The sequence below is a fragment of the Canis lupus genome, chromosome 2, assembly GCF_048164855.1.
Source record: "Canis lupus baileyi chromosome 2, mCanLup2.hap1, whole genome shotgun sequence".
In the NCBI taxonomy this organism is placed as follows: domain Eukaryota; kingdom Metazoa; phylum Chordata; class Mammalia; order Carnivora; family Canidae; genus Canis; species Canis lupus.
In genome coordinates, this window is record NC_132839.1 from 27,064,474 (window position 1) to 27,091,219 (window position 26,746).

General features: G+C 37.8%; 2 protein-coding genes across 4 annotated transcripts in view; one reads left to right on the forward strand and one right to left on the reverse strand.

Moving 5' to 3' along the window:
* The window catches only part of LOC140610993 (uncharacterized), a 74,583-nt gene that overhangs the window by 3,447 nt on the left and 44,390 nt on the right, over positions 1–26,746 (forward strand). Inside the window, exon 3 of the mRNA XM_072787632.1 lies at positions 7,883–8,015. Coding sequence (XP_072643733.1) covers positions 7,883–7,912 — 30 coding nt within the window. The 3' untranslated portion in view covers positions 7,913–8,015. The remainder of the gene's footprint in view (positions 1–7,882; positions 8,016–26,746) is intronic.
* The window catches only part of CKMT2 (creatine kinase, mitochondrial 2), a 31,639-nt gene continuing 31,119 nt past the window's right edge, over positions 26,227–26,746 (reverse strand). For all 3 annotated transcript variants that reach the window (XM_072793384.1, XM_072793378.1, XM_072793390.1), the window contains exon 10: positions 26,227–26,485. In XM_072793384.1, coding sequence (XP_072649485.1) covers positions 26,366–26,485 — 120 coding nt within the window. In that variant the 3' untranslated portion in view covers positions 26,227–26,365. The remainder of the gene's footprint in view (positions 26,486–26,746) is intronic.

The window sequence follows — 26,746 nt, forward strand, 5'->3', positions numbered from 1 at the left end:
TTAAAAGATAAAAAATTCCTCCAGCTCTTGAAGAGCGAGAGCTTCCTAAAAGATTAACCACTTCATGCCATGTTCTCAACAGGCTGGCTTCAGGTTCTTTTTTTTTTTTTTTTTTAAATTTTATTTATTCATGATAGTCACAGAGAGAGAGAGAGAGAGAGGCAGAGACACAGGCAGAGGGAGAAGCAGGCTCCATGCACCGGGAGCCCGATGTGGGACCCGATCCCGGGTCTCCAGGATCGCGCCCTGGGCCAAAGGCAGGCGCCAAACCGCTGCGCCACCCAGGGATCCCTGGCTTCAGGTTCTAAGCACAAACTTAATGACATTTCATAGAGGTTCTCTTTTGTGGAAGCCAGGTACTTGCACGTAACGTATACCACTAGAGGGTGTATTCAACTAAAACTTGTCTTTGTAGTACTATGTTGAATTTTAAATTGTAAAAAGTTGTCCATTTCCTGGCAGTGAAGAAACATGATCTCAGATTGTTTTTTTGGAAGTACATCAGGTGAAGATTAGTAGTTGAGTAAGTCATGGAAATCCTGTGGGATTCAGAAGAAACTATTACTGTTAACCTACTAATGACAGCTAACTTTCACTGAACATCTTATAGGCACCTAGCACCTAGGTGTGCTGAATGTTTTGCCTTCATTGCTTACTTCCCCCAGTACCCTGAGAGGTAGATACTATGTTTTCTCCGTTTTACAATGATGAAACAGGCTCAGAAAGCTGATGTAACTTACCCAACGTCGCACATCTAGTAAGAGGTAGAGTTAAGCTTTGAATGAAGACCTCAGTTCAAAGGTGTGGGCGCTACTACCTTAAAATACTGCAGGGCATTGTTTGCCTGCTCGAACCCATTTTGAGACTAAGTTACCCTTGCCCATGTGAGACTGTATTTTCTTGGTATGTATTGGCTTTTACAGTTGAAGGGATTATCTTTTTATTAAATTTTAGCCATTGAGATATTATTGAAATACTACAAAACAGTATTATCCAGAGGATAAATATATATATATATATATATATATATTTTTTTTTTTTTTTTTTTTTTTTTAAAGAGCAAGCAAGCGAGAGGGTGAGGAGACGAGGACGGGGATGGCCACAGCCAGAGCCACAGAGGGAGAATCTCAAGCCCATTCCTCGCTCAGCCCAGAGTCCAGTGCGGCTGTTGAGATCATGGCCTGAGCCGTACTTGAGTGTCAGACACTTAACTGACTGAACCACCCAGGTGTCCCTCCACTGGGTGAATGTTAAGTGAGGAGCTTAAGTTTTGGTTATGAAGGGCCAAAGTACCTCATTTTTAGAAAATTGTGTATTCATACAAAAAAGGATATGAAACAAAATAATTATAAAACACATTCATGTGAATACTACCAAGTTTAAGAAGCTGACCATTGCCAGATATTGATTTAAATTTTATCAATGTAATTTTTACACGGGCAGTACATTTTTATGTTTCAAATAGTTATGATAGAAGTTTTCTGTAAACTGTCTTTCATCCTGATCATTTGAAATTCTGGGCAAAATATAAAAAACAACTATGTGAGGGTTCTGAAAAAGCAAGTAAATGCAGACCCTTAAGGAGGGGAGTTAAAATCTGAAGAAGCAGCTAGCACATGGGTAGTGTCTGTGTGCTGAGAGTGGGTCACAGTCCCAAAGTGCATGAGCAGCTAAAACTAAAAGAAAGCTTGTCCTCATTTTTCTGGCTGGAAGAACCAGAGGAAAAAAGCACTTAACACCCATACCTGGAAAGTGAAGGGGAATCCTGAAAGGAAGAGTCCATAAAAAGGATGCTTCTGTATGTGAAGTCTCGAGCTAGCTCATGACCCCAAATGCACAAGACAAACTCAGAGGCTTAAAGAAAGGAACTGAGATTTGAATGCCCACCCACAAAAAAATGAGACAAAGCCTGTAACACAAGTCTAAACAAGTTCATTGCCTACTAAAATGGTTTTTTTCCATAAAGGATTAAATCAATTCAGAATATATGCAAAATAACATGTCCAGGATAAAAATCCAGAATGTAAACTCACTACTGGTTCAGTGGTACTTTGAATTCTGGTCTTCTTCCATAATTTGCCTGCTACTGTTTTATTTTTTTCAAGTCCTCAAATAGCTGATCTATGCATTGTTTCATAGATGCATTCAATGGGAGACACAGGGAGGAGTGTGTTCATTCCATCTTACCTGGAATTGGAACCTCTCCCATTAGAATTTTGAATCCTCACTCTTGTCTAGATTGTCTCAAGAGGTGCTTAGTCAGTGTAGCTAAAATGACCAGTAGCTGCTGCAGGACTAGGAGTGTCCAAGACGCAGCCCTCAGGGAGCTGGCCTTCTAGCTGAGTCTTAACACTAGTGTGAGCAGATTCAAAACAAGCTGTTTGGGATCCCTAGGTGGCACAGCGGTTTGGCGCCTGCCTTTGGCCCAGGGCACGATCCTGGAGACCCGGGATTGAATCCCACATCGGGCTCCCGGTGCATGGAGCCTGCTTCTCCCTCTGCCTGTGTCTCTGCCTCTCTGTCTCTCTGTCTCTGTCTCTCTCTCTCTCTCTCTCTGTGACTATCATAAATCAATAAAAAAAAAAAAAAAACAAGCTGTTTAACGGTAGAGTATTTGAAGTGAAGGATGGCAAATCTAGAAAGGATGGCTGCAATCAGATTTTACCAGTTGAAGTTTTTTTTTTTTAAAGATTTTATTTATTTATTCATGAGAGACAGAGGCAGAGACATAGGCAGAGGAAGAAGCATACTCCCTAGGGGGAGCCTGATGTGGGACTCCATCCCCAGAAGGGGATCACACACCCAGAGCCAAAGGCAGACGCTCAACCGCTGAGCCACCCAGGCGTCCCCAGTTGAAGTATTTTTTAATAACAGATCAAAGGGTTTCCATTTTATCCCGTAGAGCTTAAGCAATGAAGAACTATACATAATTTTCTAGATTATGCAGTAGATATCATAAGATCTAGAGAAGAGACTTATGTACTGAAGCATGTACCTGATGGATGCTTACTGAACTTTTTTGGAACAGGAAAATAATTGATGACCCTATTGCTGGAAATAAAAATGAGATCTATGCCAGTAACATTCTAATAGCTTCTCAAAAATCAATCTTTTAAGGTGCTTTAGAACTCTTACAATAAGGCCAATGGGTAAGAAATTAAGAGTCCCTTTTTAATTCTTTCAGCATCATTTTACAAATACTCTAATGAATATGAATTACATTTAGAATTTTTATTAGTTTTAAAAGATGTTTTAAATTTGATTTAATTAACAGTGTATTATTAGTTTCAGATGTAGAATTTAGTGGTTCATTAGTTGCACATCACACCCAGTGATCATTATCAAGTGCCCTTAATGACTATCACCCAGTTACCCCATCACCTCCCTCCCTTCCTTCGACACCCTCCCCCCCCACCCCAACCCTCAGTTTGTTTCCTAGAGTTGAGTCTTATGGTTGGTCTCCCTCTCTGTTTTCGTCTATTTTGCTAAAGAGTTTTTAAATCCATGAGTTTTGAGACTGCTCATGAGAATTTCCAAATATACAGATTTATAGAAATACATACCTTTAAAAAATCTTATTTTACAGGTTAGTAAAGTATCAGAGAAGTGATTGCCACATTACTAGCAATAGTTTTATTACCTGACATACACATGGAGATGGCCAGGTGTTTTTATTTCTTCATTGGCAGTGTTGGTTTTCTCAGTAACAAGTTACAAGCAGTACTGCTTAATTTCAGAAGTAAAAAAAATGGTATCTGAAGTGTTTAACAGGAGAAGTTGCTTGAGGTCGCTTAACAATAAGGAATAGGAGTAATAGGACATCAGTATTCTCCCCTGAAAAAGTTTAAATCTTTTTCATATTCTGTTTAAACATGAGTAAGAATAGCGTTGCGAATATTAATCACAAAAGGGAGGTGGCCCTCTGACTCTAACTCTCTTCTGGTGTATCTCTCAAGTTCGAGTTCCTAATCATTCTTTTTAGTGGTTACAGTGTCAAGTGCTTCAAATGAATACTTAAACCTAAATTGCGTATAAGTGGTAAGATTTCCAAGCTCTCCTCTCTGAAGGGAGTACTTACTCTGCTTCTCCTCTCATGTCTGAGGAAGTCTTACCTGATTTGGGCCCTAGATGGTCCCTTCAAAGGGAGCAGTGGGAAGTCTATATATGGAATTCTTTATATATGGAATTCTTTAAAATGGGGTAGGTGAGGAGAAAGCATTTTTTGATATCGACTGTATGCCAGTACCTTCTTAAATGTCAGATAGGTAAAAATGACAGAGTTCTTGGCTCTCAATAACCAAAAACGTGTGTGGGTAAGATGCAGCCTGGTAAACCACTGGTAAGACAGTAATTAAGAAATTACTCTGGTAGTAAAAATTACAGAAATCTTTACTAGAATGAATAAGAATGAATCTAAATTCATTCTTCCTGGGAGATCTTAGAAAACTTTACAGTAGACTGTGTTGCAGACAACTGGAGAGGGAGATTAGGGAGGTGATGGGGAGGAGTCAATAAAAAAGAAATAATCATTATTCCAGTAAGCTGAAAGGCTTTGTGTAAATGAGGTGTGTGCACAGAGGGAGAGAAGAATTTAAGGTAATACTTTATAAAGGATGAAAGTGAACATAACCAAGTGACCAAAATGTATAGTACAGATTTAGTAACTACCGTAAGAAATCTACCTATAATTCTCTGGGTAAAAAATTAATGAACGGCTTTGGGTGAACTCCTTTAAGAGAATCACATAGTAGGAAAAAACTAACCATCCAAAAGGTTTGTTATAGAAAATAAATGGCCATGGGAAAAGAGAGATCCCACAAATATTTTAGGAAATATTTATAGACGAGGAAAATGTATAAAATCATATTGTACATATCCCGGAAGATGTGAACATATGATGGTGAACTCTGTTAAGACGGACTGGGCACAGTCCATACCCCCAGAAAAACACTTATGCCCATAATACCCCAAGGAATAAATGGAGGGCAAATGTGGAATTGTGTCGAGTTGTGCCCAAGGCAGCTCAATATGGAAATCACTAGCAAGCTTTCAAATAGAACATTAGTTACCTTGGGTATATGTTGCTTTTAGATATCTAAACAATGTGTATTGAAGCAGGAGAGCAAACCAGATAGTGGAACTTCTCTTAAACTAGATTGCACACTCTTCAGTCTGCAAGTATTGCTGCTTTTCCTGTATTGGGTATTTGTTTTACAAACATATTTAGGATGGTGGTGATGGTTATAGAGCACTGAAAGCGTGCTTAGTGCCATATAACTGTATACTTAAAATGGTTAGAATGGTAAATTTTATGTATGTTTTACTACAACTTAAAAAAATAGGGCAGCTCCGGTGGCTCAGTGGTTTGGCGCCACCTTCGGCCCGGAGTGTGATCCCGGAGACCCGGGATCGAGTCCCACGTCAGGCTCCCTGCATGGAGCCTGCTTCTTCCTCTGCCTGTGTCTCTGCCCCCCCCCCCCCTCCACTCTCTCTCTCTTTTTCTGTGTCTCTCATGAAATATCAGAAAAACTGATATTTAACCTTTAACAGTACTTTCATCTTCTCTTGAAGTTCATTTTTACATCTTTTATTTACAATTCTAAGGAGCTGTTCTTAAATTTAAGAATCAAGTTGTTACCTGTGTATAATTTCCCTTATAAAGAAAAATCAGTTACCAATTTGAATTTAGAAAGTGCTCTTCTTGGAGAACAAAGCATTGACCCCTTCCCCTCTATTTATTACACATTTTATGCTCTCAAACTTCCCGAATAGTTATGAATGGTAGTACTCATTACATACTAATACTCATGAACAGTGATAGTCATTTACACTTGGGGGAAAACTAAGATATGGAGAGAGTAACATTAAATCTGTCAAAACTGGATCCAGGATTTGAAATGTTTGGTCCCTTTCCTGTGCTCAGAGATATGGCCATGTCACTTTCCTATGGTTGCCTAACAATTCATTCTGTTATTTCTCAGGTTCATACTAAATATTAATACCTAGAAAATATTCATCTGTCCTTCTCAGTTTCATATTTCTTCTGAATCTCATAATGAAGCCCTATTTGGAGGTGGTTGGACTCCTTCCCCATCCCCAACCACCCTTCCCTGACACATACTCATGATGAATATGTTTTTAGAAAAGAGGAAAAACAGGCTGGAGAGGTGATAGCAGCTTGAAAGAGCAAAAAACATCTCATCAGTATAATGAGAAACCTTGGGATCAGAGAGAACAATTATTTAGTGTCTATTAAAACACACACAGGATGGCAAAAGACAAATTGATCTGTTTTAATTAAACTAAAGTGTTAGACCATTTAAGTGAATGTTAAACTATGCCAGGGAGTTTGTTGAATATAATGTGTTACTTAAATTTTTAGTAACAAACTTTTTAGCTGTTTACAAGAGAGAAATGTCATAGCACTGTCAACCAAATTGTTGTGAAATGAATAAAGTGCATAGAAGACTTTAAAACCAACCCTGTTTTACTCATTAAAGTCTCCTAGTGCTTCATTAATTTTAATGGTATAATCTGGTTCTGATTGAGGTGCACCGGAATGTAGTTAGTGCCTCATCAGTACTGATGAGTTCCCAATGATTCAGGCCATGATGGCAAATTACATGTCTGTCTGTCTACTCCATGCATGTTTGCCCATGTCTTCAGAAGCACAGCTTTTGCATTCCAGGAACCCAGTGTTTTCTTTTTTGACCTCGTGTATATCATGCAAAAGAGATTTCTATTTTCGGAGCTGCTTTTATACAAGTGAGTTCTGTGCAAACAAAGATTTTGTGGAGATACTAAAATATAACATTTCTGTCCCCTATCTTCAGATTCAATATATAGATAGCCTGTATGAGTCAAATGCATTTTTGAAAAGTAGTCTGATGTATATGTTAAAAAGTAAATGACGGGATCCCTGGGTGGCTCAGCGGTTTAGTGCCTGCCTTTGGCCCAGGGCATTATCCTGAAGTCCTGGGATCAAGTCCTGCATCGGGCTCCCTGCATGGAGCCTGCTTCTCCCCCTGCCTGTGTCTCTGCCTCTCTCCCCACCTCATGAATAAATAAATAAAATCTTTTTTTTAAAAAAAAAGTAAATGACAGAATCAGTTCACTGCATTTCCACTGTAACTCTAAGATTCATAAAACTAAATAAAAATTTTAATAGTTTATATAAACTTATATAATTTTTATATTTGAAAATTAAATATTAAATATATTTTATATTTAAGTTTTATATTTAAAAATATAAATTTTATATTTTTAAATTCAAGTATAATTAGCATACAGTGTTACATTAATTTCAAGTGTGCAATATAATGATTCAGCAATTCTATCCATTATTCAGTGCTCATCATAAGTATATTCTTAATCCCCTTTACCTATTTCACCTGTTTCCCTCCCCTCCCTACCCCTCCCACCTTCCTTCTGGCAACCACTGGTTCTCAATAATAAGAGTCTGGTTTCTTGTTTCTTTTTTCTGTTCCTTGAACTCCACTTGTGAGTGAAATCATATGGTATTTGTCTTTCTCTGACCGATTTCACTTTGCATTATACCCTCTAGGTTCATCCATGTTGCAAATGACAAGATTGCATTCTTTTTTATGGCTGAGTGATATTCCATTGTGGTGTGTATGTGTACGCCATATCCTCTTAAATCCTGCTTTTACAATTCCATAATTATATCTCTCAAACTGATTTACTCATTGTCAAACATAATTTATTCTTACAGAAAGAACAGATGATTGTGGTGCACCTCTTTAATCTTTGAGGTATTTTTTTAATCTGGTATGGGTATTTTCGTAGCACTAGGATAAGTGACTCAGTGAACATATGCGCTCAAAGCAAGAGGTCAAACAATTTAACCCCTTCCTTACCTTAGGACAGAACAGGAACACTTAGCTGTTCCTAGCAACTGGATATGGCTCTCTTCGACGATGTGAAGGCACGTCCACCAGATGGGACCTCTCACTTTTCTCGTTTCCATGATAACCATTTGCCTTCTTTTCACACAGGTTTGTTTGTTTGTTTGTTTGTTTGTTTTTTACAGAAAGGATAAAATTAGTTAATTTGGCTTTCTTTCCTGAATCATTTGATTGTAGATTCACAGTTCTTTCGTTTGGTCTTCCAGATGACTAATCATCATTATGTGCAGATTTTTCTAGTTTAATTCTCAGACAGTAATTTATTTACCTTTCTTTCTTGAGGTTTTGAGAATCCCTCGTATATGCATCATTTCTTAATAAAATTACAAGCCCCTGTAGAGATCTCTCTACATATATAAGAAAAATAAATTTGGTTGACCCTTAAGTAGTGTGGATTTGGACCGCATGGATCCATATATATGTGGATTTTTTTCGATAAAGTACTATATTCCTTAATGATTTTCTTTTTAGTTTCATTATGTTGCATAATACATATAAAATATGAATATATGTCAATTGGATAAGCTATCAGCCTATCAGTTAAGTTTTGGGGAGTCAAAAGTTTTTTGTTTTTTGTTTTTTTTTTTTTTTTGGAGTCAATAGTTTTATGTGGATTTTTGACTGTGTAGGGGATTAGCACCCCTAACCCTCACATTGTGCAAGGGTCAGCTGTATTTTTAATGTTGAAAGATGGTATTTCATTTCTACCATGATTATTGAGTTAAATACAGTAGATAGCAGCACCTGGGTAGCTTAGTGGTTGAGCATCTGCCTTTAGCTCAGGTTGTGATTCGGGGTCCTGGGATTGAGTCCCACATCAGGCTCCCCACAGGGAGCCTGCTTCTCCCTCTCCCTATGTCTCTGCCTCTCTCTCTCTCTCTCTCTCTCATAATAAATAAGATCTTTTTTAAAAATATAGTAGATATTCCATAATTTATACCAAAGTTTTCCTCTATTAAAATTAATAGCTATACATCTCACATTAAAAAATTAGTCTTTATTCCATTTTAAATTTTAAAAAGCTGTTCTAAAATACTTTTGACATTCAGAAAGGAATACGAGATTTTTGTCTGGGGACCAGCAGGTGAGAATGGGAATCATCATTGTGAAAGGGATAATCCTGATAGGAGATATAGAGCTGCTTTTTACACAATGGGATAGGAGAAATAGGTGTGGAACCCAGGTGATCCACTTGGACACCTGGTACTTCCTTGTATTGTAACAATGTAAAACAACCCCAGCCCAAGAAGGATGTAATTGCCAAGGCCTTAGAACTAAAGGTTTTGCTCACAACAGAAGGTAAGGCGCCAAGGTGATAGTTTGAAATGAGGGAAATTTAGAAAGGATGATGGAAGAGGCTAAAGAGAAATACCAGTTGCAACAATGGATATTTAGTTCATACCACTACCCTCCCCTCTTTTCTGAGATCTTCCTTAGAAGGGAGATCCATAGAAGCCACAGAAAGCTTCTCCTAGAAGTCCATATGATGCAGAGAGTGTATATATAAATCCACTAAGAAAACTTAAAAATTCTAAATAGGAATTCATGTAATAAGTTTAAAATACATGAGCCCAAAATGACAGAACTTTTTAAAGAGGAAATAAATACATGACATTCCTTTCTCCGTATGACATAGGACAAGTTGACAAAGTATCAAGAAGAACCCAAAGGCCTTAAACAAGATTATCAACTGTATCTGGATCAGGATCTGGATCAGGAAGCAGGTGCCATGGCAGGATTGAACATTCAAGTGCTATTTATAGGAGGGAGCAGGAGAAGGGAGATACGTTCAAAACATGATACTGAACAAGAAAGGAGAAAAGTCCCAGGCTACAATACAGGTCCAGGAAAGTTTCACACAGGTCCACGGGGGGCATCTTCCTGCCTCTTAGAAGAGGCTTGCGTGTCCTAAGGCAGGAATGGGCCTTGCTCGTTTATGAACTGAAAGCAGAGTACAGGAAGCCTGGAGTCAGTATGAACATGATGTTTGATCCAGAGGGGTTGTACCTGGAGTTGTCAGTATGTCCCCGCAAGAGAAGATCTCGGTGATATATTTTCATGGTCACTATCATTTACTCTTTGCATCATATGATCTCTCTTGACTTACTGTATTTTTAAAAATTTTAATTCCAGCAGAGTTAACATACGTGTTACATTCCTTTCTGGTGTACAGTGTACTGATTGAACAATCCTATACATTACTCAGTGCTCATCACAATAAGTGTACTCTTAAACCCCTTCACCTATTTCATCCATCCTCCACACCACCACCCCTCTGGTGAGCATCAGTTTGTTCTCTACAGTAAAGAGGATGTTTCTTGGTTGTTTGTTTCTTTGTTTGCTGTGTCTTTTAAATTCCATATATGAGTGAAATCCTACAAAATTTATCTTTCTCTGACTGCTTTCACTTAGTGTTATACTATTAGATCTATCCATATTGTAGCAAGATTTTATTCTTTCTTATGGCTGAGTAATAGTCCATCGTCTATGTGTGTACCACATCTTTATCCCTTCCTCTATTAATGGACACTTGGGCTGCTTTCCTAATTTGGCTATTAATAGTAAATAAAGCTACAGCAAACACGGGTGCATATATCTTTTCAAATGAGTGTTTTTGTGTTCTTTATATTTTTTGGAATTTAAACCTTTATCAGAATTTACACCTTTATTATTAGCAAATATCTTCTCCCATTCATTAGGTTGTCTTTTAGTTTTGTTGACTGTTTCTTTGCTCTGTAGAGGCTTTTTATTTTTATGTAGTCCCAATAGTTTCTTTTTGCTATTGTTTGCCTTGTCTCAGGAGTCAGGCGTAGAAAATGTTGCTACAGCCAATGTCAGAGAAACTGCCTGTGCTTTCTTTTAGGATTTTTATGACTTCAGGTCTCACATTTAGAATCCTTAGTTCGAGTTTATTTTTGTGTATAAGAAAGTAATCCACTTTCATTCTTTTGCATATAATTGTCCCAACACCATATGTTGAAGAGACATTTTCCCATTCCTTGTTCTTGCATATAAATTTCCCAACACCATTTGTTGAAGAGACTTTTTCCCATTCCTTGTTCTTGCCTCCTTAGTCAAAGAATAATTGACCATATAATTATGGGTTTATTTCTGGGCTCTCTATTCTGTTCCATGGATCTGTGTGTCTATTTTTGTGCCAGCATCATACTGTTTTTGATTACTGCAGCTTTATAGTTTATCTTGAAATCTGGGATTATAATACTTGCAATTTTGTTCTTCTTTTTCAAGATTGCTTTGGCCATTTGAGTTTTTTTAATGGTTCCATACAAATTTCAGGATTTAGGATTGTTCAAATTCTGTGAAAAATGCTGTTAGTATTTTGATAAGGATTGAATGTGGATTTCCTCAGGTAGCATAGACTTTTAACAATATTTGTTCTTCCAACCCATGAACATAGGATTTTTTTCCATTTCTTTGTGTCATCCTCAATTTCTTTCATCAGTGTTTTATAGTTTTCAGAGTACAGGTCTTTAACTTCCTTGGTTAAGTTTATTTCTAGGTATTCTATTATTTGGGGGACAATTGTAAATAGGATTGTTTTCTTAATCTCTCTTCCATTTCATTATTAGTGTATAGAAATGCAATGGATTTCTGTATATTGATTTTGTATACTGCAACCTTACTGCATTCATTTATCAATTCTAGTAGTTTTTTGTGTGCATGTGCAGTATTTAGGGTTTTCTCTGTATACTATGGCATCTACATGTTGTAACGGTTTTAGTTCTTCACTTCCGATTTGGATGTATTTTATTTCTTTTCTTTGACTACTATGGCTAGTACTATGTTGAATAAAAGTGGTGAGAGTGGACATCCTTGTCTTATTCCTGATCTTAAGGGAAAGAGCTCTCAGGTTTTTATCATTGTATATGATGTTAGCTGTGGGTTTTTCAAATATGGCTTTTTATTATCGTGAGGTATGTTCCCGCTAAACTTACTTATTGGGGGTTTTTTTGTTTTGTTTTGTTTTGTTTAGATTTTATTTATTTATCAATGAGAGATACACAGAGAGAGAGGCAGGCTCCCTGCAGGGAGCCTAATGCGGGACTCGATCCCTGGACTCCAGGATCACGCCCCGGGCCAAAGGCAGGCACTAAGCCGCTGAGCCACCCAAGGATCCATCCCTCATTGAGGGTTTTTATTTTGAATGGAAGTTGTACTTTGTCAAATGCTTTTTCTGTATTGAAATACTCATACAGTTTTTATCTTTTCTTGATGTGATATATCATGTTGATTGATTTGAAAATATTGAACCACCTTTGCGTCTCAGGAATAAATCCCACTTGATCTTGGTCAGTGATTTTTTGATGTATTGTTGGATTCAGTTTGCTGTTATTTTGTTGATTTTTGGACATCTGTGTTCATCAGAAGTACTGTTGTGTAGTTCTCTTATAGTGTCTTTATCTGGTTTTGATATCAGAGTAATACTGGCCTCAGAAGGAATTTGGAAGCTTTCCTTTCTCTTCTACTTTTTGAAATAATTTGAGAAGAAAGAAACTTTTTTTAAATGTTTGGTAGAATTTACTTGTGAAGCCACCTGATCCTGGACTCTTTTTTTGTTGGGAGTTTTTTGATCACTGATTCAATTTCATTAATTGGTCTGTTCAAATTTTCTATTTCTTCCTCATTCAGTTTTTGGAGGTTATAGATTTCTGGGAACTTACCCATTTCTTCTAGGTTGTCCAATTTGTGGGCATATAATTTCTCATAAATTCTCTTGTATCTCTTTGGTGTTGATATTTCTCTTTCAGTTCTGATTTTGAGTCCTTTTTTTTTTTTTTTAAAGAGTCTGTCTAAAGGTGTATCATTTCTGTTGATCCTTTCAAGGAACCAGCTCCTGGTTTCATTATTAGATTTTTTTTTTTTTTTTAAGATTCTATTTCACTTATTTTTGCTCCAATCTTTATGATTTCCTTCCTTCTACTGCTTTTGGGTTTTCTTACCCAAAGAAAAAAAAGAATAGCTTTTGGTGCATCCCCAAAATTTTGGATCATTGTGTTTCGTTTCCTTTTTTTTTTTTTTTTAAGATTTTATTTATTTATTCATGAGAGAGAGAGAGAGGCAGAGACACAGGCAGAGGGAGGAGCAGGCTCCTTGCAGGGAGCCTGAGGTGGGACTTGGTCCGGGGTCTCCAGGATCAGGCCCTGAACTGAAGGGGGCGGTAAACCACTGAGCCACCTGGGCTACCCCCAGCTTTCCTTTCACCTCCATTTGAATGATAAGTGTTTTTCCATCCCTTCACTTTTCATCTGCATGTGTCTTTAGGTCTGAAATAAGTCTCTTATAGGCAGCATATAGATGAGTATTTCCTTTATATCCATTCTGTCACCCTGTGTCTTTTGATTGGGGTATTTAGTCCCTTTACATTCCAAGTAATTATTGATAGGTACATAGTTGTTGCCACTTTGTTATTCAGTGTATAATTGTGGGTTTTTTTGTTGTTGTTGTTTTTGTTTTTTAAAGATTTTATGTATTTATTCATGAGAAACACAGGCAGAGGGAGAAGCAGGCTCCATGCAGGGAGCCCGATGTGGGACTCCATCCCGGGTCTCCAGGATCACACCCGGGGCTGCAGGCGGCACTAAACCGCTGAACCACCCGGGCTGCCCTATAGTTGATTTTATAATTCTTCTCTGTTCCTTTCTTTTCTTTTTATCTCTCCTTCTATTCTGAATGATAGCCTTACTGGATAGAGTATAGAGTATTCTTGGCAGTAGGTGTTTCTCCCTTTCAGCATTTTGAAGATATCATGCCACTTTCTTCAGTCTTGCAAAGTTTCTGCTGAAAAACTAGCTGATAGCCTTTCCCTTGTATGTAACTGTTTCCTTTCCTCTTGGCTGCTTTCAGAATTCTCTCTTTATCACTACTGTTTGCCATTTTAATCCGTGTTCCTTGGCGTAGCCCTTCTTGGATGGATTTTATTGGGAGCTCTGTGTACCTTTTGGATCTGGATCTTTGTTCTCTTCCCCAGATAAGGAAGTTTTCATCTATTTCTTCTAATAAATTTGCTGCCCCCTTTTTTCTCTCTTCTCCTTCTAGGATCCCTGTAATATGAACATTATTATCATGCCTGATGGTGTTACTGAGTTCCAAAATGTGTTTTCATTTATTATTATTTTTTTCTCTCTGCCCTTCAGCTTGATTACTTTCCATCTCTCTATCCTCCAGGTTGCTCAACCATTCTTCTCTAGTCTACAATTTATTTCACCTAGTGTATTTTATATTTCACTTACTAAATTCATCTCTGATTGGTTCTTTTTTATGGTCTGTCTGGATCTCACTAAGGTTCTCTACTGTTTTCTCAAGACCAATGAGTATCTTTATGATGGTCACCCTTTATATTCTGTGTCAAGCATATTACTTATCTCCATTTAGCTCTCTTGCAGTGATTTTGTCCTGTTCTTTCATTGGGATATATTCCTCTGTCTCCTCATTTTGTCTAACTCTTTGTGTCTGTTTTTGTCTCTTTTGCTTTTGAAAGCAGTGGTCTTATGAAGAAGAGGTCCTGTAGTGCTCTGCAGTGCAATGTCACCTGTTCACCAAAACCTGCACTTGGGTGTTTCCTATGTGTGTTGCATGCATCCTATTGTTGTGGCTGAGCCATGTTTGTCTTCATGCCAGCTACCTGCAATGTTTCTCTTTGCCCATTGGAGACAGGGTTAAGTCCCTGTGTTGTTACTGATCCAGTCTGGAGCCACTGGGGGTGAGTTGAGTCAGAGCAGGTGTTTGCCAGAGCTGCAGGAGGACTGAACTGCAGGATATTTTACCTATGGTTGTCCCCCGAGAAGCTGTGGTTGGTAGATAGGACCTGCATTCAGACCAGATATCTATTCCCAGCCCACTGCTAGGGACAGGGTTACACTGGTATGGGTAATTATCTCCCCCTCTACACCCAGGGAAGGAATCTTTTGGAAGGGTGCTCATCCCTGCCAGGGCTACTTGCACAGTGCCAGGCTTATGGCAGTGCTTTGGATGGGCTCTAGCCAAGGGTGATTGGAGGGAGCAGGTCTGCAGGAGAATGTGAGGGCAGGACATAGAGTCTTAGCAAGATTTGCATAGATCTCCTGCAGGAAGGGACCTGAAACTGTTTTAGAAAACTCTTGCTGCAGGGCTAGAAGAGATTCTACAGGGGAGTGCAGAGGTGGGGCATTTGTGTCAGTAAGGTCCACAAACATCTGTTATGGGAAAGGACCTGCAGTTGCTCAAAACTCCTGCTGAGGGTGGCTATATTGGTGGGCAAATCCACAGACCTATCCATGGGCAGGGTGAATTCTTAGTAAGCGAGGTGGAGAATGCAGTTTCCTGCAGGTGTCTGTATATCTAGTCTGGGGGGCAGAGGAAAGAAATGGAGCCCACCAGTTCTTCTGTTCTTAGAGAAGTCTCCCAATGATCCCTGCCCCTCCAGCATGGGCTATGAGATTAGTAAGCATATCTTCCTTCCATATACCCCAGGTGTTTTTTAAAAGCAAAGGGAATAGGAACTATAGAATAGAAACAGTGCATTTCAATTAATAAAGATAATTATTATGTGAAACTTATTTGGGTTGTATATTTATACATCTATATACTCCTATATGTGTACTGGATTCTAATACAAAATTTTTCTACATAAGTTTCTGCAAAAAAAGTCACTGCCTTATTATTTATTCATCATAAAAACTTTGTGAGACAGGAATTACCTCCATTTTACAAATGAAATCAAGATTCTATTAAGTTAAAAAGAATCTAACCAAAGAGGTGAAAGGTCTGTACTATGAAAACTATAAAGCACTTCTGAAAGAAATTGACGCAAAGAAATGGAAAAACATTCCATATTCATGGATTGGAAGAACAAATATTATTAAAATATCTCTATTATCCAAAGCAATTTACACATTTAATTAGTCTGTCAAAATACAAACAGCATTTTTCAAAGAACTAGAACGAAGAATCCTAAAATGTGTATGGAACCATGAAAAACCAGAATAGCCAAAGCGACCTTGAAAAAGAAGAGCAAAGCTGAGGCATCACGATTCCAGACTTTGTTATATTACAAAGCTGTAGTGATAAAAACACTGTGACACTGGGACAAAAACAGACATGTAGATCCATGGAACAGAATGGAAAACCCAGAAATGAACCCACAACTATATGGTCAACTAATCTTTGACAAAGCAGGAAAGAATATCCAATGGAAAAAAGACTTTACAACAAATGGTGTTGGGAAAACTGAAGAGCCACATGCAGAATGAAAGTAGATCACTTTCTTACACCATACACAAAACATAAAATGGATGAAAGACTTAAATGTGACACAAGAAACCATCAAAATCCTAGAGAACACAAACACTAACCTTTTTTACTTTGCTTATAGCAACTTCTTAGTAAATACATCTTCTGAGGCAAGGGAAACAAAGGCAAAAATAAACTATTGGGACTTTATCAAGTTAAAAAACTTCTGCACAGCGAAGGAAACAATCAACAAAATTAAAAGGCAGTCTACGGAATGGGAGAAGGTATTTGCAAACAGCATATCTGATAAAGGGTTAGTATCCAAAATATATAAGAACTTATAGAACTCAATAATCCAAAGCCAAATAATTCAAGGCAGAAGACATTTCTCTGAAAAAGACATACAATTGACTAACAGACACATGAAAAGGTGCTCAACATCACTTATCATCAGGGAAATACAAATCAAAACTACAATAAGATACCACCTTTCATCTCTCAGAATGACTAAAATTAACAACACAGGAAATAACAGATGTTGGTAAGAATGCAGAGGAAGGGAAACCCTTTTACACTGTTGGTGGGAATGCAACTGGCGCAGCCACTGTGGAAAACAGTATGGAGCTTTCCTTAAAAAGTTAAAAATAAAACTACCCTATGACCCAGCAGTTGCACTACTAGGTATTTACCCAGAGGATACAAAAATACTGATTTGAAGGGATACATGCACCCTGATGTTTATAACAGCATTATCAACAGCCAAATTATGGAAAGAACCCAAATATCCATCGACTGATAAATGGAGCTAAGAAACTACATTTATATATGATATAAATATATTACAATTTCATTCAAATTCAAAATCAACCATCAAAAAGAGTGAAATCTTATTTACAATGTTGTGGATTGAGCTAGAGTGTATTATGCTAAGTGGAAATAACTCAGAGAAAGACAACATATGATTTCAGTCATGTGTGGAATTTAGGAAACAAAACAGATGAATGTAGTGGGGGGGGCAAACCATACAACAGACTGATGCTGGAGGGAACGTGGGCAGAGTGAGGTTAAATGGGTGATAAGTATTAAGGAGGACACCTGTAATGAGCACTGTTTTGTATGTAAGTGACAAATCACTAAATTCTATATCTGAAACTAATATTCCACTGTTAACTGGAATTTAAAATTTGAAAAAGAGGGCAGCCCTGGTGGCGCAGCAGTTTAGCGCTGCCTGCAGCCCAGGGCGTGATCCTGGAGACCCTGGATGGAGTCCCACGTCAGGCTCTCTGCATGGAGCCTGCTTGTGTCTCTGCCTCTCTCTCTCTCTCTCTCTATGAATAAATAACATCTTTTAAAAAAATAAAATAAAATTTGAAAAAGAATAAGACTATGAAAAAAAATGCCCTTATTCATATAGTTGAATAATGGCAGAGCCAGAGTTTATGGCAGATCTTTTGACCTCAAAACAACTTGTGTCTGCTTCCAAAATATGTTCTTATATGACTTTTGGCCTGAGGGAGAATAACCAAGTCTCCATAAACAGACATACTTATGATGATAGTGTAGCAGCGAAGTCCAGGAGAAGGACACAGGTTTCTCTTTCCCCATGCAAGAGAACCAGAATGATTTCCTAGCCATCAAAGCTTCCTTTATCTGCATTCTGCTTCAGAGAAGTATAGCAAATTAAAAAGATCCCATGACTAAGAACAATGTTCTTTCACATCATTGCTTCATGAATACTGATTGAACTGTAGGAAATAGGAACTACTTGCATGCTATGACTACTTTGCCTGGGAGATAGGACATTCAATTAGAATTTTAATAATTACAAGTCTATCTCTTTCAATAGACTTACTTTCACATCAAACACCTTTTATTTTCACTGTAACATTGCTAGTATGCTTATTTTTTGTGGCAAAAGTCTAAATTGCCACAACTTCTGCAAACAGGATTATATCTATCAAATGTTTGGCAATGCTTGAGGAGAAAGAATATTCTTGTATCCAATTTAGATGCTGTTACATGATCTGAAAAATGAGGAACAGTCAGGGAAGGATATTTAATGAATATGGAGATTTCAACAAGAATTGAGATGCCAGATTGAGTGTTTAGAAATTTCATTGTAGACCTGGTTATTAAATGCCTGTCTTTAGTTATGAATATCTTGTTCTTAAAAAGGAAAGTTACAGATGAATAATTCCTTATAATACAATAAAGGTCAAATAGTCTTATAAATCAGTAGTTTCAAATGTAGATAAGATAATTAAAGTCTGTGGCAAACTAATATTCAATGCAAATGTGATTTTGCTATTGATGAGTAGAACGAATGGCAAAGGTGACAAATGAATTAGGTAAAAATATTACAAAAAGGAAAGATATTAGCTATACTTCCTGTACTGGAGATACTCTGTTAATTCTTCCTGTTAATAATAATTATGCTGTTTGGGATGCTGGGTTTCAAAACCTTTTTTTTTTTTCTTGTGACTATGTTCCCATTCCTGTACTTTTCATCTTCCTGACTTTATTTTATAACTGCAAATTTGTAAGTCTTAATCCACATCACTTATTTCACTGATTCCATAATCACCTCCCCTTTGGCAAACAACAACAGTTTGTTTTCTGTATTTATGAATCTGTTACTCATTTCTTTTTGTCATTCCACACACAAGTGAAATCAAATGGTACTACTTGCTTGCTCTCTAACTTATTTCACTTAGCAAAATACCATCTAGATCCACCCATGCTGTTGTAAAGGGTAAAAATCTCATTTCTTATGGCTGAGTAATATTCTATATGACGTCTTTTTTTTTTGTATTTTTTTTATTGGAGTTCGATTTGCCAACATATAGTATAACACCCAGTGCTCATCCTGTCCAGTGCCCTCCTCAGTGCCCGTCGCCCAGCCACACCATCCCCCGCTCCCACCTCCCCTTCCACCACCCCTTGTTTGCTTCCCAGAGTTAGGAGTCTTTCACGTTCCATCATCCTCTCTGGTATTTCCTACGCATTTTCTCTCCCCTATAATCCTTTTCACTATTTTCTTTATTCCCCTTATGAGTGAAACCATACAATGGTTGTCCCTCTCCGATTGACTTACTTCACTCAGCAGGATACCATCCAGTTCCATCCACGTCGAAGCAAATGGTGGGTATTTGTTGTTTCTGATGCCTGAGTAATATTCCATTGTATATAAATATACACAGAAGATATATTACACATCTTCTTTATCCATTCATCTTTCGATGGGCACCAAGGCTCCTTCCACAGTTTGGCTGTTGTGGACATTGCTGCTATAAACATTGAGGTGCAGGTGTCCCGGTGTTTCACTGCATCTTTATCTTTAGGGTAAATCCCCAGCAGTGCAATTGCTGGGTCACAAGATAGTTCTATTTTTAACTCTTTGAGGAACCTCCACACAGTTTTCCAGAGTGGCTGCACCAGTTCACATTCTGACCAACAGTGCAAGAGGGTTCCCCTTTCTCCACATCCTATCCAACATTTGTTGTTTCCTGTCTTGTTAATTTTCACCATTCTCGCTGGTGTGAGGTGATATCTCATTGTGGTTTTGATTTGTATTTCTCTGATGGAAAAGGATGCAGAACATTTTCTTATGTGATTGTTGGCCATGTCTATGTCTTCTTTTGTGAAATTTCTGTTCATGGTCTTTTGGCTACTGGTTTATCTATCTTATGAATTCTTTCAAAGAACCAACTCCTGGTTTTGTTGATCTGTTCTACAGTTCTTCTGGTCTCTATTTCATTGAGTTATGCTAGAATCTTTATTATCTCTCTTCTGCTTGGTGTAGGTTTTATTTGCTGTTCTTCTTCCACTTCCTTTAGGTGCGTGTGTGTTTGAGTTTTTTCCAGTTTTTTTGAAGGAGGCTTCTATTGTGATGCATTTCCCCTCTTAGGACTGCTTTGTATCCCAAAGATTTTGAATGGTTGTATCTTCAGTTTCATTAGTTTCCATGAATCTTCTTAATTCTTCTCTAATTTCCTGGTTGACCCATTCATCTTTTAATAGGATGCTCTTTAACCTCCAGTGTTTGAGTTTCTTCTAAATTTCTTATGATTGAGTTCAAGTTTCAAAGCATTATGGTCTGAAAATATGCAGGGACAATCCAATCTTTTGGTATCATTTGAGACCTGATTTGTGACCCAGTATGTGGTCTGTTCTGGAGAAAGTTCCGTGTGCACTTGAGAAGAATGTGTATTCAGTTGCATTCGAATGGAAAGTTCTTTATGTATCTGTGAAATCTATCTGGTCCAGTGTATCATTTAAAAGCCTTTGTTTTGGGCAGCCAGGGTGGCTCAGCGGTTTAGCACCACCTGCAGCCCAGGGCCTGATCCTGGAGGTCCAGGATCGAGTCCCACATTGGGCTCCCTGCATGGAGCCTGCTTCTCTCTCTGCCTGTGTCTCTGCCTCTCTCTCTCTCTCTCTCTCACACTCTCTCTCTCTGTCTCTCATGTATAAATAAATAAAATCTTTAAAATAAATAAAGCCCTTGTTTCTTTGGTGATGTGCTTAGAAGATCTGTCATTTGCAGAAAATGCCATGTTGAAGTCTCCTATTAGTGTATTGTTATCTAAGTATGTCTTTACTTTGGTTATTAATTGATATACTTGGCAGCTCCCACATTAGGGGTATAAATATTCATGACTGTTAGGTCTCCTTGTTGGATAGACCCTTTAAGTATGATATAATGTCCCTCTTCAACACTTACTGTAGTCTTTGGGATAAACTTTATCTGACATGAGGATTGCTACCCCTGCTTTCTTTTGAGGACCACTTGAATGGTAAATGGTTCTCCAACCTTTCATTTTCAGGCTAGAGGTGTCCTTAGGTCTAAAATGAGTCTCTTGTAGACAGCAAATAAATGGGTCTTGCTTTTTTATCCAGTTTGAAAACCTGTGTCTTTTGATGGGATCATTTAGCCCATTCATGTTCAGAGTAACTAGTGAAAGATATGAATTTAGTGTCATCATAATAGCTATTCAGTCCCTGTTTTTGCAGATTATTTCTTTGGGCTTCCTGTTTCTTTTGCAGGGTCCCCCTTAATATTTCTTGCTGAGCTGGTTTGGTGGTCACATATTCTTTCAGTTTCTGCCTATCTTGGAAGCTCTTTATCTCTCCTTCTATTCTGAATGAGAGCCTTGCTGGATAGAGTATTCTTGGCTGCATGTTCTTCTCATTTAGTGCCCTGAATATATCCTGCCGGCCCTTTCTGGCCTGCCAGGTCTCTGTGGAGAGGTCTGCTGTTAATCTTATATTTCCCCCCATATAAGTTAGGGATCTCTTGTGTCTTACTACTTTTAGGATCTTCTCTTTACCTTTGGAATTGGCAAGTTTCACTATTAAATGTCGAGGTGCTGAACGGTTTTTATTGATTTTGGGAGGGGAAAACCTCTATCTCCTGGATCTGAATGCCTGTTTCCTTCCCCAAGTTAGGGAAGTTCTCAGCTATGATTTGTTCAAATATGCTTTCTGCCCTCTGGCCCTTCTCAGCACTCTCTAGAACCCCAATTATATGTAGATTCTTCCTTCTGAGGTTATCATTTATTTACCTTAAGCTTTCCTCACGGGCCCTTAATTGTTTTTCTCTTTTTTCCTCAGCTTCCTTCCTTGCCATCAGCTTGTCGCTTGTCTTCTATGTCGCTCATTCTTTCTTCTACCTCATTAACCCTCATCATTAGGACCTCCAGTTTGGATTGTATCTCATTTAATTGATTTTTGATTTCAGCCTGATTAGGTCTAAATTCTGCAGTCATGAAGTCCCTTGAATCCTTTAGATGACTTCTTAATCTGTTCAACCTATCACAGACACGTAGATAGTTGCCACATCATGTTTATTGTAAATAATGCTGCAGTATTATCCACATGAGGTGCTTATACCGTTTCAAATTTGTGTCTTGTTTTCTTTGGGTAAACAACTCATAGTGGATCACATGGTGATCCAGTAATTCCACCTTTAATATTTTGGGGAAACTCCATAGTTTTTCATGGTGACTGCACCAGTTTACATTGCCACCAAAAGTGCATGAGGGCTCCTTTTCCTCCACATCCTCGTTGACACTTGTCATTTCTTGTCTGTGTGATTCTGGCCATTCTGACAAATGTGAGGTACTGTCTCATTGTGATTATGGTTTGCATTTCCTTGATGTTAGTAATGTGGAGATTCTTTTCATGTGTCTGGTGGTTATTTGTAGGTCTTCTTGGGGGAAAATGTATATTTAGATGTTCTGCCCATCTTTTAATGATTTGTTGTTTCCATGTTGACTTCAGTAAGTGCTTTACATATTTTAGATATGAACCCCTTATTGGAAATATCGCTTGTATTTTGTCCCATTCAGTAGGTTGCCTTTTCATTGTGTTGATAGTTTCCTTCGCTGTGCAGAAGCTTGTTATTTTGTTGAGGTCCCAGTTGTGTGTTACTGCTTTTGTTTTACGTGCCTGAGGAGACCTATCCATAAGTATGTTGTTGAGGCCAATGTCCAGTGTTTTACTGTCTAAGTTTTCTGTTAGGAGTTTTATGGCTCCATGCCTCACATTTAGCTCTTTAATCCATCTTGAGTTTATTCTTGTGTGTGGTATAGGAAAGTGGTCCAGTTTCATTCTTATGCATTTAGCCATCCAGTTTCCTCAGCACCATTTGCTGAAAAGACCATCTTTCCCCCATTGTATACTCTTGCCCCCTTTGCTGTAGATTAACTGACCAGAGGATCATGGGGTCTTTTCCAAGCTCTCTGTCCTGTTCCCTGGATCTAAAGGTCTCTTTTGGTGCTGGTACCATACTGCTTTGATTACTATAGTCTTGCAGTATATCTTGAAACCTGAGATTGTGATACCTCCAACTTTGTTCTTCTCTCTCAAGAGTGCCTTGGCTGTTTGAGTTTTTTTTCGACTTCATGGAAATTTATTTATTCTAGTTTGGCAGAAAATGCTAGTGTTGTTTTGATAGGGACCATTCTGAATCTGTAGATTGCTTTGGGCAGTATGAACATTCCAGCAATATTCATTCTTCCAGTCCATGAGCATGGTATATTTTCCATTTGTTTGTGTCATCAAATTTCTTTCATCAATGTCGTCTTGTTCTCTGAGGATAGGTCTTTTACTTCCTCCTTAGTCCAATTTATTCCTAGGTGATGTTTTCTTTTTGGTGCGATGTAAGTGGAATTGTTTGCTTAGTCTCTACTTTGTTATTGGTGTGTAGAAACACAACAGATTTCTGCGTATTAATTTTGTATTCTGCAACTTTAATGATTTCATGTATTCTGATACTTTCTTCCTGGTTTCTAATGGAGTTTTTTTTTTTTTTTTTTTTTTTTATGGAGACCTTTGGGTTTTGTATGTATATTATCATGTCATCTATAATAGTGATAGTTGTACTTCCTCCTTACCACTTTGGATGCTTTTTCTTTCCTTCTCTGATTGCTGTAGCTATGATGTCCACTACTATGGTGAATAAAACTGGTGAGGGTAGACATGCTTGTCATCCTCCTGATCTAAGAGGAAAAATTTTTTCATCCATTGAGTATGTGTTTAGCTGTGAGTTGTTCATATATGGCCTTTATTATGTTGAGGACTGTTTTCCCTGAATCCCCTTTGATGAGAGTTTGTATCATGGATGGATATTGTATTTTGTTAGATGCTTTCTCTGCATCTACTGAGATGATAGGGTTTTTATCCTCCCTCTTATTAATGTGATGTATCCCATTGCTTGATTTGTGAGTATTGAACCACCCTTGTGTCTCAGGAATAAATCCCACTGGACCATGATGAATGATCCTTTTCATGTGCTGTTGAATTGATTGTGCTCATGTTTGGCTGGGGAGTTTTGCACGTGTTCATCAAAGATACTGGCCTGGGTTTTCTTCTTTGTGCTTTTGGTCTTGGTATCAGGCTAATGCTGGTGTGGTAGAATGAATTTCAAACTTTTCCTTCGTCTTCTGTTTCTGGGAATAGCTTGAGAAGAATAGATAATTGACTCTTTTTAAATGTTGTCATGTAGGTTTAGATCACAAAGCTTGCTTCCTTTCTATGTCAGTATCCATATATTTTTATGCCAGTGCTTGCCTTCCAGCTGTTCTTTCAAAAAAACAAAAAAGCCCACCAAAATAATGTTGGCATATGCCCCTGCTGATCTCCTCAGCTCCTATATGCTTATGTTTCTTTAGCTGTAGGCATTTGCCTTCATTTACCTCTTATAAGGCCTTTCAGAAGAGGAACTGTCAGGTCTGTTGGTTTGCCATAAAGCATGGTTTTAAGGGATATTCAGAGATCGGTTATTGTAATATTACTGTAATGGTTCCTATCTTTTTATGACTTTTTCCAAAAACTCCCTATATAGTACTTAGAATGTATTGAGCACTTTGAAATGCATTTTGCAATTATCAATGTTCTGCTCCCAACAGCCCTATGAGGTAGTCATTATTGTGATCATTATATACGAAGGAAACAGAGGAACATAGAGGTTGAGTAAATCATTTAATGTCCTATGGTGGGAGAGTTGGGACTTGTGCAATTCCAATGTGCATATGGAGTCAACTACCATACCACCAGTGTTAGCTCCCCCTCATCTGTCTGTCCCTAGAATGCCAGTCTGCATGAAGTTCTGATCTCCTTTGTCTATAGGCCTTGACTGATAGAACAGCCTCCATTCCATCCCATTCAAGATATTTAACATGATATTTTCAGTTATATTGACTCCAGTTTCCTTGTCTGAATTTTTACCACACATCAATTTACCATTCAGACATTAATGTGATACCTATCAGCACTAGCCTGAGTACATTCTCTTTTCATTTTTTCTCAGTGTAGCAGGATGGAAGGCAAATGTGTACATTTAGAACAGCAATTAATTTTTACCCTAGCACCTATAGTGTTCACCTGCAGAATGCAGAACTTGATCTCATTCCTGTCACTGAAGCAAACACTTTTTTTTAATGTTGTGGCACAATTTCACAACTTCCTACAGAGTTCCCCCTAACTCTTCTGTCATGCCCCTTCATGTTCCAGATATCACATGATGGATGTAAAAGTATATCAGAATTTGATATAAGTATATGCATGCTGAGGGAATAATTTAGCTTTTGAATTATACTAACACATATTCAATATTCGACCTCAAATTGTATATTTCTCTTGAGAGAGTAAATATACAAACCCATGGGGATCCCTGGGTGGCTCAGCGGTTTGGTGCCTGCCTTCGGCCCAGGGCATGATCCTGGAGTCCGGGATCGAGTCCCGCATTGGGCTTCCTGCATGGAGCCTGCTTCTCCCTCTGCCTGTGTCTCTGCCTCCCTCCCCCTCTCTGTCTCTCATGAATAAAAAATTATATATATATATATATATATATATATATATATATATATATATATATATATATAAAATACACACACACATATATACAAACACACAATTTCAGACCATATTTGACAGTATTACTTTAACTCATAATCTTTGCAGCATCCAGTTCAGGAAGCCAAGCCACTGTCTAACTTAACAGCTGAGAGATTTGGCATGGTCTGTTTAACTGCCATTTTCCCTAATTTTTTTTTACCCTTCTTCCAACTCAGGACCAACCAAAGAAAGCTAAATATGCTTCTCAAACCAGTTCCATCAGATACCTTATTTCGAGTTGTTCTGCTTTGTTTCTTCATGCCTACAACCCCATCAGGTTATACCTGAAACTCCCATTTGTCACCGGAATGGTTTTGTATGCTTGTATTTGAGTTTCTGATAAATTTAAGTGATGGTGGCTGACTCTCCCTTTCTGTATCCATCCCTGAATAAGTACCTCTGTGTGTCCTCATTTGTGTAGTTGTATTTATTTCCACATCCTCAAGAGAGATGCTCTAGTTACCAGAAATATGATTGGAAAATGAAGGAGTAATATACCAATGTTGCCCATAAAGTTTTGTTAGTCTTAATATTATAATATCTAGATGACTGGAAGGTTTTTAGATTTGTGTGTAAGTGGTCTTAAAAATGTTTTATCTTGCTTTAACATATTTTTGCCTGCTACTTGTAATTTGATTTATTTGCATTCTTAATTTTAAAACTCAGGGAAACTAAGGATATTAAGGAGAGTTTTATTTTAAAGATAGGATATACAATTTTACATTTTTCCAAGTCTATAAAAACTCTCAGAGTAAAAATTCTTGATGTCTGTCATACCAGCAGACAGATTATTTGTAGTTTGAAAAAGAAAAAGTTCACTTCCTGCTAAACTGAGGCAGAGGTGGTGGGACCTTAATATCTTGACCTCTCTCCAACTTCTTTTCACAATCCACGAGGTAGTTGACTCCATCGATGACTATCTGAACAAGCTCAACCTTTGATAGTGAAAAAGATGAATGATTAATTTGCATAGAAGACATATGCAAAAAAAAAAGACATATGCAAGGCATTAATAAGAACAATACTAGGAGAAATAAGAAATTACCATGTTAGGTGGACTTAACAATTTCTTCTTTCTCAGTATTTCTCTAAAGTATAGAGGGGAGGGTTGCTCTCCCAGTCTTTTGAGTTACTTTTTGTGAGACCCTTTTAAATCTATGAAAACCATTAGTGTGCATGTCAGACACTACCCCCCA